Source organism: Taudactylus pleione, unplaced genomic scaffold (genome assembly GCF_031769625.1).
Source record: "Taudactylus pleione unplaced genomic scaffold, aTauple2 ptg000327l, whole genome shotgun sequence".
NCBI classification, from domain to species: Eukaryota; Metazoa; Chordata; class Amphibia; order Anura; family Myobatrachidae; genus Taudactylus; species Taudactylus pleione.
The window spans coordinates 642848-660731 of record NW_028284728.1 but is presented as its reverse complement, the minus strand read 5'-3'; the positions used below and the strand labels follow the sequence as shown (position 1 = coordinate 660731).

The 17884-nt window shown below is 46.0% G+C and overlaps 1 protein-coding gene across 1 annotated transcript in view; it reads left to right on the top strand.

Annotated features, from left to right (window-relative positions):
• The window catches only part of SH3BGR (SH3 domain binding glutamate rich protein), a 59905-nt gene extending 49095 nt beyond the window's left edge, over positions 1-10810 (top strand). The window contains exon 4 of the mRNA XM_088443138.1: positions 10645-10810. Within this exon, the coding sequence (XP_088299264.1) occupies positions 10645-10746 (102 nt within the window). The 3' untranslated portion in view covers positions 10747-10810. The remainder of the gene's footprint in view (positions 1-10644) is intronic.
• The last annotated feature ends 7074 nt before the right edge of the window (positions 10811-17884 follow it).

The following is a 17884-nucleotide window of genomic DNA, read 5'->3' as shown; positions in this document are numbered from 1 at the left end:
GACGGAGTGCACACCATCGACCCACTTGCGAGCGGACAGCCGCTCGCGAGTGGGTCTGAATGAGGCCCATAGTACAGCTCTTGGTTGGTGGTGCTCCCAAATTTTAAGTATCTTAACTTTTTATTTTTCTATTCTTGCCAGAAAGCAAGGAGGACAAAAAATGGCTTTTTGGGGCACACTTAAACATAGTAATTCAAACAATATGATGAGTATATTTATTAAAACACAAATTTTATTGGATACTACCCATTTAAAATATTCCCAACGTGTTCAAAATGGGGGTATATCAAAGAAAATATCATTAAAACAAGTATTAAATATCAAGGGTTATGCGAAATATCAAATAAATTCCCTTCTGGTACCCAAGTCATGAATGTTCACTCTAACACCTATCACCTATGCTCTACCTAAAAAGGGAAATCTCAGAATTCCACTCAGTGGCCCTGATTCAGAGCCGGACGCTCTGAAAGAGCGCTCACTCAGAATCAGGGCGTTTTTTTTTTTTTTTTTCTTGTGCGGCCTCCTGGCCGCTCGCATAGCTGTGGGTGACTACCCACAGCTATAACGAGCGGCCAGGTTGATGTTCGCGATGGTGAAGACCATCGCGACCATCAGGCTTGCGACGAGACCCTTGTGGTAGGGTCTCGTGGCCGCAAGCCCCAGAGAGATTTCGGCTCTAACAGAGCCAGAATCTCTCCACTGACATCACTCGTGATATCAGTGGGGCCGCCCCCAAACGGCAGGCGTTCACATGGAAACGCCTCCGTTTGGGCATCCACCCCCTCGGCCCGCCCACCAAAGGGGGCGAGCTGTCACTCAACATCGACAGCTCGCCCCCTTTGGTGCAAGACCCGGAGCGACGGATTGCCCGTCGCTAGCTGGGTCTCGTCCATGCGCATGACGGAGCCGGCTCCGTCGTGCGCATGCGCTGTGGGCCACTATCGACCTGGTTGAGAGCGCTCAGCGCTTGCGACCGGGTCTGAATCAGGCCCAGAGTACCTTCAATAATTCTATTTCGTGTTCATGCACTGTATCTCATGTACAATCATCCATGAAACAAGGAAGTGGATTTAATATCAATCAATATGAAAAAAGGAGTTAAGCAATAAGCATCAAGTGATGTCATTCCTCTTTGGTACCGTGATTCGGATACATTAAAGTGCAAAACATATATAAATATAGGACAGAGTATATGCTACACTCTAAAGGGGCCTATCCATTAGCAGATGTATTTCTGAAAGATGAAAGGCAAATGATATCCCTTGAAATTTCCGGTGGCTGTGCCGAACGATATCTGTCATGTACATGACAGATTTTGGCAAATGATGAAAGATATTGAATGACATAATTCAGGGAGTGGATTTTTTTTCTCTCCAGCGCTCTGTAGCTGCTGCTAATATCGTTCGTCGTTTACCGCATATAAACTGCCCGATATTGCTCCAGCGATATGCGATAATTGACCAACATGTTGGAGAGATGATAGAAGCAATTTATCGGTCGCGAGAATGCGCATCTGTCATTGTTCAAGGCCTATTCATAGCAGATAAATTGAACAATAGAACGATATATTGTTCAATCGTTCAATTTATCTGCTAATGGATAGGCCCCTTTAGTATGGCAAATGTCTTAGCTCCTAGGAATGAAAAACCAGATACAAACTGCTTGGATACAATTTTCATACAATAGGGGCAACAGTGTCAAGTTCTAACACTTCTATCGTTCCGTGTCATGCAGCCACATCAGACACAAAATAAGGGAGTGGAAGAACAAAAGTGTGTAAGAGCCCCTATGTACCACCCAATGGTAAAAAATATATATAGCACATGTAACTTTGACAAGGAAGATGGGCCCCCGTCAGCTCTGGGCCCCATAGCAGTTGCACCTCTTGCACCTATGGTAGTTATACTCATACTTGGGTGGAGGCAGTGATATAAGGGTACACCACTTAACGGGCAGTTAACGGTGGGTGTATCCTAGACATCAAGGCAGATGGTAACCTAGAGTCCCTTTAGAGGTGAAAGGGGGGTTACATTTAGTTCGGCCCAGGAGGTGTCAAAAGTTGGCCAAGACGGAGATAGTAGAGGTGCACAGCCACGGTCCAGGCCCAGCCTGCTCCCAGAGCATCAGCAGTGACGTGCTGTCTGGTCGGAGAAATATTCACCGGCACCCGACAGCTCCAGGAGGCAAACAAGTAAGCGATCGCCCGGACCCCATGTCTGCAGGTGATGGCCCTGTTGTTCAGGTCGGGACACCCGAGGAATAGCGGCTGAGGGAGCTGGGTCGGATGACGGGCACCCTTGCCCGACACTATTCCTGGTCCTCATGAATAAAATTGAGGTTAATCACAGGCTATAGAAAAGACAGATGGACATTGTAGCCTGGAGCAGGAAGCTCAGTAAAAAACTTGGCCACCTTGGGTGGTCCGACCACCAGAAGTCCCCATGTTAATTATTTAATAAAAAGATATCCATGCTGGCTCTTGTAGTGCCACAAGTTTGTAATCTAATTGGTGCTTATATCATTAATTAATATGCCCCCAATTAACATAAAATAATTTTGTACACATAATTTTAAATTTGATTACATTTAAACTAGGGGTGTGCACCGGCCACTTTTTGTGTTTTGGTTTTGGATCTGGATCTTTCTTCGTGTTTTGGATCTGGATTGGTTTTGCCAAAACCACCCTTCCGTGTTTTGGGTTCTGGGTTTTGTGTTTTGGATCTGTATTTTTTTGAAAAAAAGCATAAAAACAGCTAAAATCACAGAATTTGTAGGTTTTTCTGCTCCTATGCTATTATTAACCTCAATAACCTTAATTTCCACTCATTTCCAGTCTATTCTGAACACCTCACACCTCACAATAGTGTTTTTATGTCCAAAAGGTTGCACCGAGGTAGCTGGATGACTATGCTAAGCGACACGAGTGGGCGGCACAAACACGTGACCCATCTAGGAGTGACACTGCAGTGGCAGGCAGGATGGCAGTTAGAAAAACTAGGCCCCAAACTGTACATAATGCAAAGAAAAAAAGAGGTGCAAGATGGAATTGTCCTTGGGCCCTCCCACCCACCCTTATGTTGTATAAACAGGACATGCACACTTTAACAAATCAATCATTTCAGCGCCAGGGTCTGCCACACAACTGTGGCTGAAATGATTGGTTCGTTTGGGCCCCCACAAAACAAGCTGGCAATTAATGTGTCCCTGCACAAACTGGCTCTACGGAGGCAAGATGTCATCCTCATCCTCCTCATCCACCGATTCCTCACCCTCTTCAGTGTGTACATCCTCATCCTCACAAAGTATTAACTCGTCCCCACTTGAATCCACCACCACAGGTCCCTCTGTACCTTCTGGAGGCTGGTCTCCCTGGAAGAGCTGATAATTCATTTTGATGAACATCATCTTCTCCACATTCTGTGGAAGCAACCTCCTACGCCTTTCGCTGACAAGGTTCCCGGCTGCACTAAACACTCTTTCGGAGTACACACTGGAGGGGGGGCAACTCAGGTAAAATAGAGCCAGTTTGTACAGGGGCCTCCAAATTGCCTCTTTTTCCTGCCAGTACAGGTATGGACTGTCTGACATGCCTACTTGGATGCTGTCACCGATGTAATCCTCCACCATTCTGTCAATGGTGACAGTATCATATGCAGTGACAGTAGACATGTCAGAAATTGTTGCCAGGTCCTTCAGTCCGGACCAGATGTCCAAACTTGGTCCTGCCTGCCCTGCATCACCGCCAGCGGGTTGCTTAGGATACCTAAGTTTTTTCCTGGCAGCCCCAGTTGCGGGAGAAAATGAAGAAGGAGCCGTTGACGTGTCACGTTCCGCTTCAGCTGACAGTGTGTTCACCAGCAGGTCTTTGCACCTCTGCAGGCTTGTGTCAGCCGGAAAGAGAGACACCACATAGGCTTTAAACCTAGGATCGAGCACGGTGGCCAAAATGTAGTGGTCTGATTTCAACAGATTGACCACCCTGGAATCCTGGCAAAGCAAATGAAGGGCTTCATCCACAAGTCCCACATGCCGAGCGGAATCGCTCCGTCTTAGCTCCTCCTTCACTTTCTCCAGCTGCTTCTGCAAAAGCCTGATGAGGGGAATGACCTGACTCAAGCTGGCAGTGTCTGAACTGACTTCACGTGTGGCAAGTTCGAAGGGCTGAAGAACCTTGCACAACACGGAAATCATTCTCCACTGCGCTTGAGTCAGGTGCATACCCCCTCCTTTGCCTATGTCATAGGTGGATGTATAGGCTTGTATGGCCTTTTGCTGCTCCTCCATCCTCTGAAGCATATAGAGGGTTGAGTTCCACCGCGTCACAACCTCTTGCTTCAGGTGATGGCGGGGCAGGTTCAAGAGTGTTTGCTGGCGCTCCAGTCTTCGGCACGCAGTCGCTGAATGGCGAAAGTGGCCAGAAATTTTTCGGGCCACCCAAAGCGTCTCCTGCACGCCCCTGTCGCTTTTCAGAAAATTCTGCACCACCAAGTTTATTGTGTGAGCAAAACATGGGACGTGCTGGAATTTGCCCAGATGTAATGCCCGCACAATATTGGTGGCGTTGTCAGATATCACAAATCCCCAGGAGAGTCTAAGTGGGGTAAGCCACTGGGCGATGATTTCCCTCAGTTTCTCTAAGAGGTTGTCGGCGGTGTGCCTCTTACTGAAACCGGTGATACACAGCGTAGCCTGCCTTGTAACGAGCTGGCGTTTCTGAGATGCTGCTACTGGTGACGCTGCTGCTGTTGCTGCGTAAGGTGATACATCTACCCAGTGGGCTGTCACAGTCATATAGTCCTTAGTCTGCCCTGTTCCACTTGTCCACATGTCCGTGGTTAAGTGGACATTGTGTACAACGGCATTTTTCAGGACACTGAGGACACTTTTTCTGACGTTTCTGTACAGTCTCGGTATCGCCTGCCTAGTGAAGTGGAATCTAGACGGGATTTGGAACCGGGGACACACTACCTCCATCAATTGTCTAAATCCCACTGCACTAATGGCGGATACCGGACGCACGTCTAACACCAACATAGCAGTCAAGGCCTCAGTTATACGTTTTGCTTCAGGATGACTGCTGTCGTACTTCATCCTCCTCGCTAAGGACTGTTGGAGGGTCAATTGTTTAGTAAAAGTAGTGGTGTTCCTACTTCCTCTCTGGGATGATGAACGACTCCCAGCAGCAGCAGCAACAGCAGCAGCGGCAGCAGTAGGCGTAGCAATGCAGGATCCTCTGGAGGAATCCCGGATAGGAGAGTCAGTCATGCCAGTGATATGGCCTGCAGGACTACTTCCGATCCTGACTAAGGAGGAAATTGACGAGGAGGGAGTTGACGGTGTGGTTTGCAGGCGCTTGGATACAACAGGACAACGGGATTTAGGTGTCCCTGGACTGCTTACGGTCTGAGCCAAAGTTTCTGAACTTGACAGTAACTTTTTATGAACGCGCTGCAGGTGCCGTATAAGGGAGGATGTTCCTAGGTGGTTGACGTCCCTACCCCTACTTATTTCACCTTTACATATGGTACATATGGCAAGACAGTTGTTGTCCGGATTTGGATAGAAATATTGCCAGACCAAAGAGGTGGAATGTTTGGTCTTCTGCCCAGGCATGACCGTGATGGGCTTTTTCATCCCACGGACAACAACTGTCTCCCCCGGAGCCTGATTTAAACAAACCACATCACCATCAGAATCCTCCTCGCCAACTTCCTCCTCAGCGCCAGCTACACCAGTATCCTCATCCTGTTGTACTTCAACAGTGACATCTTCAATTTGCATATCAGCAAGTGGACTGTGGGTGCTCCTTTCAGCACTTGCAGGGGGCGTGCAAATGGTGGAAAGAGCCACCTCTTCCCGTCCAGTGCTGGGAAGGTCAGGCATCGCAACCACCACCACACTTGGACTCTCTTTGGGGATTTGTGATATCTTCTTAGAAAGCACAGTTCTTCGCTGTGCTTTTGCCAGCTTAACTCTTTTGATTTTTTTAGTGGGAGGAGTGCTTCCATCGTCATGTGAAGCTGAACCACTAGTCATGAACATAGGGAAAGACCTTAGCCGTTCCTTGCCACTCCGTGTCGTAAATGGCATATTGGCAAGTTTACGTTTCTCTTCAGCTGATTTAAATGTCTTTTTCAAGGTCATTTTCCTGAACTTTGCCATTTGGGATTGTATGTGCCCTCTACTATGACATTGGGCATCGGCCTTGGCAGACGACGTTGATGGCATGTTATCGTCTATGTCATGACTAGTGGCAGCAGCTTCAGCACTAGGAGGAAGTGGTTCTTGATCTTTCTCTATTTTATTTTTATCGGAGAAAGTTTGGTCCTCCATTTATGTTATATCGATTTGATATATACGTGCGGCTAAACACAGAAAATAAATTTTTTTTTGGTTCGGACTGGAGTGTACTTTGTGGGTTACAGCACCCTTTAACGGTCAAGCCAGCCGGCCCTTTACTTATGACACAGGCGCACTCTTGGCACTACTTTGTTGATGCACGTGCGGCTACTGCGCACACAATTCACAAACGCAGAAAATAATTTTTTTTTGGTTTGGACTGGAGTGTACTTTGGGGGTTACAGCACCCTTTAACGGTCAAGCCAGCCGGCCCTTTACTTATGACACAGGCGCACGCTTGGCACTACTTTGTTGATGCACGTGCGGCTACTGCGCACACAATTCACAAACACAGAAAATAATTTTTTTTTGGTTTGGACTGGAGTGTACTTTCGGGGGTTACAGCACCCTTTAACGGTCAAGCCAGCCGGCCCTTTACTTATGACACAGGCGCACGCTTGGCACTACTTTGTTGATGCACGTGCGGCTACTGCGCACACAATTCACAAACACAGAAAATAATTTTTTTTTAGGTTTGGACTGGAGTGTACTTTCGGGGGTTACAGCACCCTTAACGGTCAAGCCAGCCGGCCCTTTACTTATGACACAGGCGCACGCTTGGCACTACTTTGTTGATGCACGTGCGGCTACTGCGCACACAATTCACAAACACAGAAAATAATTTTTTTTTTGGTTTGGACTGGAGTGTACTTTCGGGGGTTACAGCACCCTTAACGGTCAAGCCAGCCGGCCCTTTACTTATGACACAGGCGCACGCTTGGCACTACTTTGTTGATGCACGTGCGGCTACTGCGCACACAATTCACAAACACAGAAAATAATTTTTTTTTTGGTTTGGACTGGAGTGTACTTTCGGGAGTTACAGCACCCTTAACGGTCAAGCCAGCCGGCCCTTTACTTATGACACAGGCGCACGCTTGGCACTACTTTGTTGATGCACGTGCGGCTACTGCGCACACAATTCACAAACACAGAAAATAATTTTTTTTTGGTTTGGACTGGAGTGTACTTTCAGGGGTTACAGCACCCTTTAACGGTCAAGCCAGCCGGCCCTTTACTTATGACACAGGCGCACGCTTGGCACTACTTTGTTGATGCACGTGCGGCTACTGCGCACACAATTCACAAACACAGAAAATAATTTTTTTTTGGTTTGGACTGGAGTGTACTTTCGGGGGTTACAGCACCCTTTAACGGTCAAGCCAGCCGGCCCTTTACTTATGACACAGGCGCACTCTTGGCACTACTTTGTTGATGCACGTGCGGCTACTGCGCACACAATTCACAAACACAGAAAATAATTTTTTTTTAGGTTTGGACTGGAGTGTACTTTTGGGGGTTACAGCACCCTTTAACGGTCAAGCCAGCCGGCCCTTTACTTATGACACAGGCGCACGCTTGGCACTACTTTGTTGATGCACGTGCGGCTACTGCGCACACAATTCACAAACACAGAAAATAATTTTTTTTTGGTTTGGACTGGAGTGTACTTTCGGGGGTTACAGCACCCTTTAACGGTCAAGCCAGCCGGCCCTTTACTTATGACACAGGGGCACTCTTGGCACTACTTTGTTGATGCACGTGCGGCTACTGCGCACACAATTCACAAACACAGAAAATAATTTTTTTTTAGGTTTGGACTGGAGTGTACTTTCGGGGGTTACAGCACCCTTAACGGTCAAGCCAGCCGGCCCTTTACTTATGACACAGGCGCACGCTTGGCACTACTTTGTTGATGCACGTGCGGCTACTGCGCACACAATTAACAAACACAGAAAATAATTTTTTTTTGGTTTGGACTGGAGTGTACTTTCGGGGGTTACAGCACCCTTTAACGGTCAAGCCAGCCGGCCCTTTACTTATGACACAGGCGCACGCTTGGCACTACTTTGTTGATGCACGTGCGGCTACTGCGCACACAATTCACAAACACAGAAAATAATTTTTTTTTAGGTTTGGACTGGAGTGTACTTTCGGGGGTTACAGCACCCTTAACGGTCAAGCCAGCCGGCCCTTTACTTATGACACAGGCGCACGCTTGGCACTACTTTGTTGATGCACGTGCGGCTACTGCGCACACAATTCACAAACACAGAAAATAATTTTTTTTTTGGTTTGGACTGGAGTGTACTTTCGGGGGTTACAGCACCCTTAACGGTCAAGCCAGCCGGCCCTTTACTTATGACACAGGCGCACGCTTGGCACTACTTTGTTGATGCACGTGCGGCTACTGCGCACACAATTCACAAACACAGAAAATATATTATTTTTTTAGCACTTGGGGGGAGCACCCCTGATGGACAGAGCACCCCCTGGACAACACTACAGCACCCCTTTAGGACTGGGACACTGCACAGGACTTTGGAACTGACTGCACAACACAGTCCAGCCAGCCCCTATGGACTTTGAAGTAGTGGACACAGCCCCTATTAACAACAGCAGCACAGCACAACACAGCCAGCCCCTATGGACTTTGAAGTAGTGGACAACAGCAGCACTACACTACACTACACTACACAGCACTAACTCCCACCCTCCCTCTTCACTGTCCACAGCCGAGTGAGAAAATGGCGCCAACGCGGGTACCTTATATAGGATCCAAAACCCGCGAGACTCGGAAGGCGGGATGATGACGTTTTGCCTCGATGTCAGATCCGAGTCAGGCGGGAAAAGTCGAGCCTGACTCGGATCGGACTCGGATCGGGGGGGCTCGGGGGGGTTCGGATTTCAGAAATCCGAACCCGCTCACCCCTAATTTAAACATGATTACCCTCAATAATACAATCTTTAAATAATTATGGCACATCAGTATTTTAATTATATTTGCGGGCCCTTATTTGAGTATTTATTAATGACAAAATAATACATATGATTAATGTGGCTCTTTACGATGTCCTGTCTTGACACATAGCTCTGAATGCATGTAGTTTAAGCAATCTCTCTGGCTGGAGCCATTTTCTGGTGAGTTTGTCCTTAGTACCTGCCAAATCTCACTACTGATTTTCATACTAAGCCACAAAATCGCCTTCTATTACATCTCACAAGTTTTAGGCCAATATCGCCGGAATCTGGCTGCAATTTTTGCCGACTGCAAACTCTGGAAAAAAACGCGACCTATTATATTTAGCTAGAGGTTCCTGCTCATACGAGCTTACATGAGCTATATACATTTGTCCCCATTGGGTGCTTCATAGGGGCCCTTACAAACTTTTTGCTATGGGGCCTTCATATACCTAGTTACGCCCCTGATTGAAGATATGGGTAAATTTTTTGGGGAGAAGAGGACAGGGTCTGCACAGTTAGGTGGAGGGTAAGATAGAATAAAAAAAGTGAGTTGATGACAGTATAAGGGTGCGCAGGAGGGCATCCCAAAGGTCGGGAGCGATCTGAGAGAAATCCTGATTGTGAGAGTGGGGTCAGGTGATCAATGAGGAGGAGAGGCATATAAATGTTAATTTTGTGGAAATATAAGTATATTGTTGGGTATACAGATGCTATCTCCATGATACGCGCACATGCTGAAGGTTTGTAATGAATAGTTAATTTTTTGATTGTTAACTAAAGCAATCCCCATACTCATGTTCGCCCTCAACAAAGATTTCAAAATCTTTCTGGAGGTGAACAAAAAAGACTGACACACACCAGCACGGTCGGACTTTGCAGGCTCAAGCTCTCAGGATGTTCTGTGATGGCAGAACAGAGGAGGTCGGAGCATGTCACAGTCCAGATGGAGTGTTCCAAAGTCTCTCTACTAACAACATCCTGTGCCATGTTACTGTGGTTGCCATGGTAACCCAAAATTATAAATCATTAATTCGTTAGCAGTTTAAATAGTCATTTAAAAAAAAAATCACAAAAAAATAGTATTGCATCTTTAAATTAAAAATTATGTACATACCTTCATGATTCTTGCACCTGAAGAATGAGGCAGAGCCTCAGCAAACATTGTGTGCTTTGTGTTTTATAGCTTTGTAAATGACCCTTACAAATCTGGGGGAATCAGAATCTAATTGTATCATAAAGAGCTCATGGCAGCGACCCAAATGATTTATAGAACGCTAATTAAAACTAAGTGTCAGGAGTAAAATAAGTATTGTCAAATATAGCTTGTTTAAATAATATTCAGAAATGAATATATTTGTGAATGTTTTTAGCAGCTTCTCTTTTATATAGACCAACTTGGATTTTAAGTTTAGTGGTTAAGGATCACAAAATTATTGAAAATGTACAAATGTGATGTAATTTACACCTTATATCAACATCTGTTGGCTTTGTTTGGCACAGGAAATGGAGATATCACCTGACCTCCAAAATGGAGAAGTCCCAGAAGAAGACATCAATGTAATACATGAGTACAGCTCTTGTTTATTTCCTAACCCCTATTAATTAAACCTAATATGATTTGGTTTAATTCGAAGTAACACTACTACCGAATTAATTCATTTTTCACAATATGCCATAAAGGAAAGGCACTCCATTAAAGTGCCCCAATCATACTGCTTCTTTTACTTTAAATCTCATAAACTTCCTAATTGTTGATGTATGTTGCCCAGCTTTAATAAATATAGAACAACTAATTCTTAAATTTAAATCTAAATAAATAACGACACATGACAACTGGAGTTGGTGTTTAAAAAAATTGTTAAAATTTATTTCGCATAATGAATTGAATTATTTTTGAAATGTTAGTATGGTGGTGGATAAAAGAACAAAAACAAGACAATGTCTTGAAAACCACAAATCAATCATTGGTGTTCAAATTTACCCCAAGCCACAAAGTATACCTAGACAGTGGAATCTATTATTCCATCCACAATTATCCATACTGGTCTGGCCCAAGACCTCTCAGCCCGGATACGTGCTTTAAGAGGACCAAGCACCACCCAAGACTGGGCATCTGTTTATTCCACAGTATCTTCGGGCAATAGTTCTTTCACAGTTCCATGCCAACAGAGCCTCGGGACATCCTGGGACAAATACACAAAAGAACCCTAGGCGCTCCAGAAACGACCAGTATATGTGAGGCCTAGAAACGCGTTAGTTTCTCTTACCCACCATTGCCTTGTTACCAGCAATCACTGGCATTTAGTCCCGCACCACCCATTTGGATTTACATAAATCGTAATACTATACGGAGGCAGACTGCACGCACGGCTCCGACAGCTGTCCCTTCAAAGCCGCACTGCCGCCCCGGAGCTCACATGAGCAGAATATAAGTCGGAGTCAGAGCTCTCTCCCGGCCGGGAAGCATCCTTCAAAGACACACTCTGGCAACCTCTGCTTCACTGCTCACAAGATTTGTATATCAAGCAGGTAAGCAAGCGGAGCCACCGTGATGTCCGCAACACCACTTAGAGACATTTACTCCAAGTAGGTAAGCAAGCGGGACTACTACAGAGGAACGTGGATACACACATACATTGACTCTGGGCCTAATTCAGACCCACTCGCGAGCGCAGGACGCTTGCAAGCGGGTCGATGGTGCCCTAATGCGCATGCGCACGACGGAGGGAGCTCCATCGTGCGCATGCGCGAGACCCAGCGAGCGACGGGGTAGCCGTCGCTCGGGGTCTCGCACCAAAGGGGGTGTGCTGTCGATGGTGACTGACAGCACGCCCCCTTTGGTGGGCATGCCGGGGGCGTGGCTTCCAGACGGAGGCGTTCCCATGGGAATGCCTACCGTCTGGGTCCGGCCCCACTGACATCACTAGTGATGTCAGTGGGAGTGATTTTGGCTCTGATAGAGCCAAAATCACTCCAGGGCTTGCAGCAGCGAGACCCTACCGCAGGGTCACGTCGCAAGCCCGATGGTCTTGACCATCTCGACCATCATCATGGACGCTCGCATAAGCTGTGGGTGGTAACCCACAGCTATGCAAGCGTCCAAGAGGCCGCTCCAAGTTGAGGTAGGATTGCCCTGATTCAGAGCGAGCGCTCTGGTCAGAGCGTCCGGCTCTGAATCAGGCCCTCTGTCCATAATTTTTTACATTATAATTCCATTTCCACTGTGATAAGAACATTCCCACCTTAAGATATTGAACTCATCCTATTTACAGAACTTCCTTATTCTATTTGTGGACATTGCTATACGGAATTAATTATCTTTCAATACCTAGGAGTTTTCCTATATATGCCTATTGTTTCTGGATTTTCACGCATGTTCATTCTATCATTTATTTCTGTGTTATTTTTTATATTGACTATAGGAAGGTTATGATCTAAATATACCTATATTAAAATAAGGGGTGCCATTCCCCATTTTTATACATTTATTGCTATTTGCATATTCCATTTGTTAACCTTGCCTTTCTAGTCGGCGCTCCCACATCCCTGCTTCTTACACATCCTGGTGTGGCCAAGACCTTATAACTCTTGTCTCATTCAGTTTGGTGGCTAATAATGACTCAGGACTCATGGGAGTTTGTACATAGTTGTGACATCTGTACCAGGAACAAGGTTCACTGCAGAGCAACTACTGGACATCTTCTGCCTCTGCCATCACCTCAGAAACCATAGTCTCACATTACCGAGGACTTTATTGTGGACCTTCCTAGATCAGGTCAATGTAATACCATGTGGGTGATCGTGGATCATTTCAGTAAGATGGCCCACTTCGTTCCACTGACGAGATTACTCTCAGCATAGACACTTTCCAAATAATTTTTGCAGCATTTATTCTGATTGCATGACCTCCCACAAGACATTGTGTCGGATCGTGGATCTCAATTTGTGGTAGCATTTTGGAGATCTTTTCGTGCAGCTCTCAAGGTTACTGTGAGTCTATCTTCCGGGTACCCACAATCCAACGGGCAGACCAAGCTGGTAAACCAATCACTTGAGCAATATCTCCGATGTTATGTCTCCAAGTATCACAACTGGATGGAGCATTTGCCTTTGGCTGAGTTTGCGTACAATAAATGCCTGCCACTCTGCTACATCAGTCTCTCCATTCTATTGTGTTACTGTGATCCATTCAAGGGCTGATTCCTTTGAACCACTACAAAAGGCTTCCAGATCCTTGTCTCCCATCATTAGACTTCGGGCCATCTGGAAAGGAGTTCATCAGGCTCTCTTAAGGGCATCAATTGTGCCTGTGTTTCTGGTAAACAACAAGGAAGACCATGTGACTTCAAGGTGAGCCAATTGGTTTGGTTGTCCACAAAAAATATCAAACTGGGCCCCAGACTGCAGAAACTGGGCCCCAGGTGCATTGGGCCTTTCAGAATAATAAAACAGGTTAACACAGTGGCATTTCGCTTTAAGTTACCAACGTCCCTTAAGATTAACAGTACTTTCTCTGTTCTCTGCTCAAGCCAGTCATGTTCTCCGACCGGTTCCGGGTCCATGCTCCTAGAAAGCCAGCGCCAGTGTTGATACAGGATCATCAAGAATGCAAAGTGGATAAGATTCTAGACTCCAAGTTGGTGAGAGGTCGGCTTCAGTTCCTGGTACACTGGAAGGGATACGTTCTGGAGGAGAGGTTGTGGGTCCAAGAGAAGTTTATTCATGCCCCTAGACTCAAAAGAGCACTTTTTTCAGCAGTTCCCTAGTAAGCCAGGTGCTAGAGGACCCTTGGTCCCTCCTCAAGTGGGGGTACTGTTACGATCCGCTGCTGGGATTTCTGACTATCTTGCAGTTTCCAGTCCTGACTGTTGCTAAGTAGCAGGAAAGCTGTCAAGCTCTCACTGTGTGTGCAGCTCAGCTGCAAATTAATCTCTAATCATGGAAGCTAGTTTGCATTGTTTGCTCCTCCTGTAAAATTGCAGTCAGTGCCAGCATTCCATGATGGTGATAGTCTGTTCCTAGTGTCCAGTCTGTTTTGGTTCCATCCTGCTCCCAGTCTCCTATCTTGTCAGAGCCATTTACCTGTGCTTATTCATCTGTGTTCCTGGTCGAGTATCTCCCAATCTGCTGTGATCGTGTTTCCAGCCTGTGGCTTAGCCATGTTAGCAGCCTGAGGTTCAGCTGTGTTACCAGCCTGCGGCCTAACCACATTATCAGCCTGCGGTCCAGCCGTGTTACCACCCTGCGGCCTAGCCGCATTATCTATCATCCACATCAGTCTACAGTACAGCTGCAACATCTGTAGCCAGCCGCTGTGCCTTCCTGCGGCCCAGTGGTGTACAAGTCACCAGTTTCCATTCATACCTTCGACTCTTACCATCAAGTGCAACCCTACCACAGCATATCTCCATTGCTACCTGTGGTCCACTCACATTCCGGTTTGTGCTCATATCTGCAGAACTACCATCTCTGCTGGCAACAGCAAACTGCCTTACCTGTTGTCCACCTGCTGGTGTATCAGCCCTTGTCAAGTTCATCCCTGGGTATTCAGTGAACCTCCGCCCAGATCGAGATTTCCAGCTCAGGTACTTCCCAACTGCGTACTATCTCCAACCTTCAGGTATCAGGTGTCAGTAAGATAAGCCCACACTGTGCCGAGAGTAAGTCCTGGTGCCAGCCTAAGTACTGGTGTGTGTATCCAGTCACTAAGGGAACAACTGGTTGCTGTTATAGACGGAAGATCTCACTTAGTGACTCTGTGGGTTTATTTTGCATCACACAGTAGCATCATAACACCTGCAAATTCTAAAATCCAAGAAATCTTATAAAAGGAATCCACAAAAAATGGGCCATACAAAAACTGGCAACGAGAAAACAGCATAAGGCTATATACCAAGAAAGGCTTGAAATATAAAGAGGAGGGGGGCTAGCGACCAAGCTATAATAGCCGAGGCAATTAATACTAAAAGCAAAACCTGAAATGAAAAACGGGAACAGTAACTCGAAACCTATGGAAAATAGACAAAGACAGACAACATAAAAGAGAGAAACTGCACCTCAACCAATGTTCATAGGTGCAGAAGTAATAAACATGAAAGCCTGACCCAAAATCCAGGGAAAGCAAAAATAAGACATAGCCAAGGTAAGCGATGCTCCATAAGCTCATCTATGGCTATCATGATTGGTAGAAGCTCAAGGAGGAGCAAATTTCTGGTAAAACCTTCCCGCACCCAATTCATTTGCCAAGGTGCAGTGCACTATGATCCAACGGCATCTGTAAAAAGCTGAATTTCAACATTCGTACAGACCGGGGCAGACCATATAAGTACTCTTTCAAAATGGAGCAAAAAGAGGGACCAAGTAAGGAGGTTCTTCTTAATTTCTGCTGACAGGAGAAGAAATTGGTGAGGGTGGACAAGAAACCCACAGAAGCCATCTCTAATTTTCTGCAAAAACCTTACAGCTTGTCTAAGAGTCAATTTTTGCGGTCACTAAACTTGCCTCGATGGTAAAACGGAACACAACACTGAATTTCTCAGCACCTGAATCACACCTGTGGAAGGATTACCTGCTGCAGTAAAATAAGGGAAATTGCAACCCTACCGTGGACAAGCAAATAAGAAAAAAAACTGTGCTGGTGTTCCACAATACACATATACTAGCAGAGTAAATTAGTAATAAAAAGCTTCTTTCATGTACGTATATGTACCAATCAAATTCAATCGAGTACATATTAAACACATATAATATTTAATATCAACAAAGTTGCAAAACACTAAATCACATCATTTAATCACATAAAAGCATTCTATAGGTTTCAGCCAAGAGAATATCATAAATTCGTTATGTAGCTTCATGAAAAGTTTCTGTGTATTTGGGTAGTACCGATCATGTCCCAGCATAAATATACTCAGGGAGGTGAGGTAGAGCAGTTCCTCTGATAACAAATTAGCAAGGCCATCTCTTCCATTGGGCTTGTTGGGCAGTTGCCCAAGGGCCCGACAAAGCTTCTAGGGGCCCGCCAACCCTCCCCCCTGCAGCCGTGGCCAGTTGATAAATTAAAGGCGGCGCACTGTATTCCTCCACTCCTATTTTTTTAATCAAATGTCTGAGTGAATACTACTAAATCTCAATGTGTAATTTTATCGACCATTTAAATTTTTTTTCCTGTGAATGGGTGGGTAGGGGCCCCAGTGCATTGCTTTGCCCAGGGCCCACACTGCTTTTAAGACAGGCCTGCAAATTAGCAGTCTATCCTTATGGTTAAGACATTCACCAGGTCTCTTTCGGTGATTTAAAGGTATTAATTTACCTGCTCCTTCTTTGGAAAGTCCGACAACAAGACAACCAGCTGAGCGTTGATGATTTTGCGCCATAGAATTTCCTTATTACCACCACACTGAGTCCGGACTTCAGTGTAGTGTGGGGGAAGCTGTCAGACATTTTAGCCGTATCACTCCCTGGTTCTCTTGCGGCCGGTCCTCTTGCGGCGTGCTTAAACTGCAGGACCCTCCGGCTGATCGTAATGCTCCGGCTGGGCCTTCACTCATGCACAGCATATGGCTAGTAAGGAGGAGCCATTGACCTCAATTAGCTGGACACAAACACAGGAATAATAAGCAGACCTCGACGTGTTTCATCCTCTGCTGTGGATTTTTCCAAGCTGTTAGAACAGAACTTATTGACTTTCTCCAGGGGGAGCTTACAACAACCTTCAACAGTACCAATTTCAATATTGAGGAAAGACAAGGCGTTGCCTCTTCCGTTTTTTTTTTCATGCACAATTGGAACACCTACAGTGGTTCTAAGAACAGTGCTTTAATAGGAAAAAAAAAGTAAATCAGCAGATCGGGGAGAATCTGCATGGTCAATACAGAGGAAATCATCAAGGTTCTCTACTACCCAAGCTTCCCCTCTACCAGCTGACATGCACCAGTGTGAAATGTGCTGAAACTCTCGAAAGGTACATGACACAGAAGGGATGGAAGCTGAGATCCTGGGCTGAGGGAGGTATCAGAGACGTGGGGCCTGTATGTAAGATCTCCTCATCCACGAATACCTGACGTTGACGAGACCTGAGCAAAGGTGCGGAATCTAACCTGCTCAGAGTTGTTCACCAGTGACCCCCCCTCCAAGTGGGATATGGGTTTAAGCTGCACCCAGCAGGCAGGTCGCGGTCCTTTGGTCAGGTATCCGATACCCACGGGAATGTAGAAAATACAACAGTGGCCCAAGAAGAGTACTTCAGGAAGATGTACAGCTGCACTAGGAATTGGTGTAGAAGTTGTACACAAGTGCTGCACCAAGAGGTGGCGCTAGTGACTACACACAGAAGCTATGTCTTTGACGCACTACTGCATCAAGAGGTGGTACTTATAACTGCACACAGGTGAGGTGTTCTGACGCACTGTTGCACAAAGAGATGACACTTGGATAGCACACAGGCAAGATGTTCGGATGCACTGTTACACAACAAGTTGGCACTTGTATAGCACACAGGCAAGATGTTAGGATGCACTGTTGCACAAGGAGTTGGCACTTGTATAGCACACAGGCAAGATGTTGGGACACACTGTTGCGCATGGAGTTGGCACGTAGAGACGTAAGGGACTCATGATACGGGAACCTGGAATGAGGTCAGCAACTTGAGGAGTCTGGGGAGGAGAATGTTGGAATCTATTAAGAACCAGTGGACGTAATAATGAGATATGAAAAGTATTATAAATGCTCAACTGTGGAG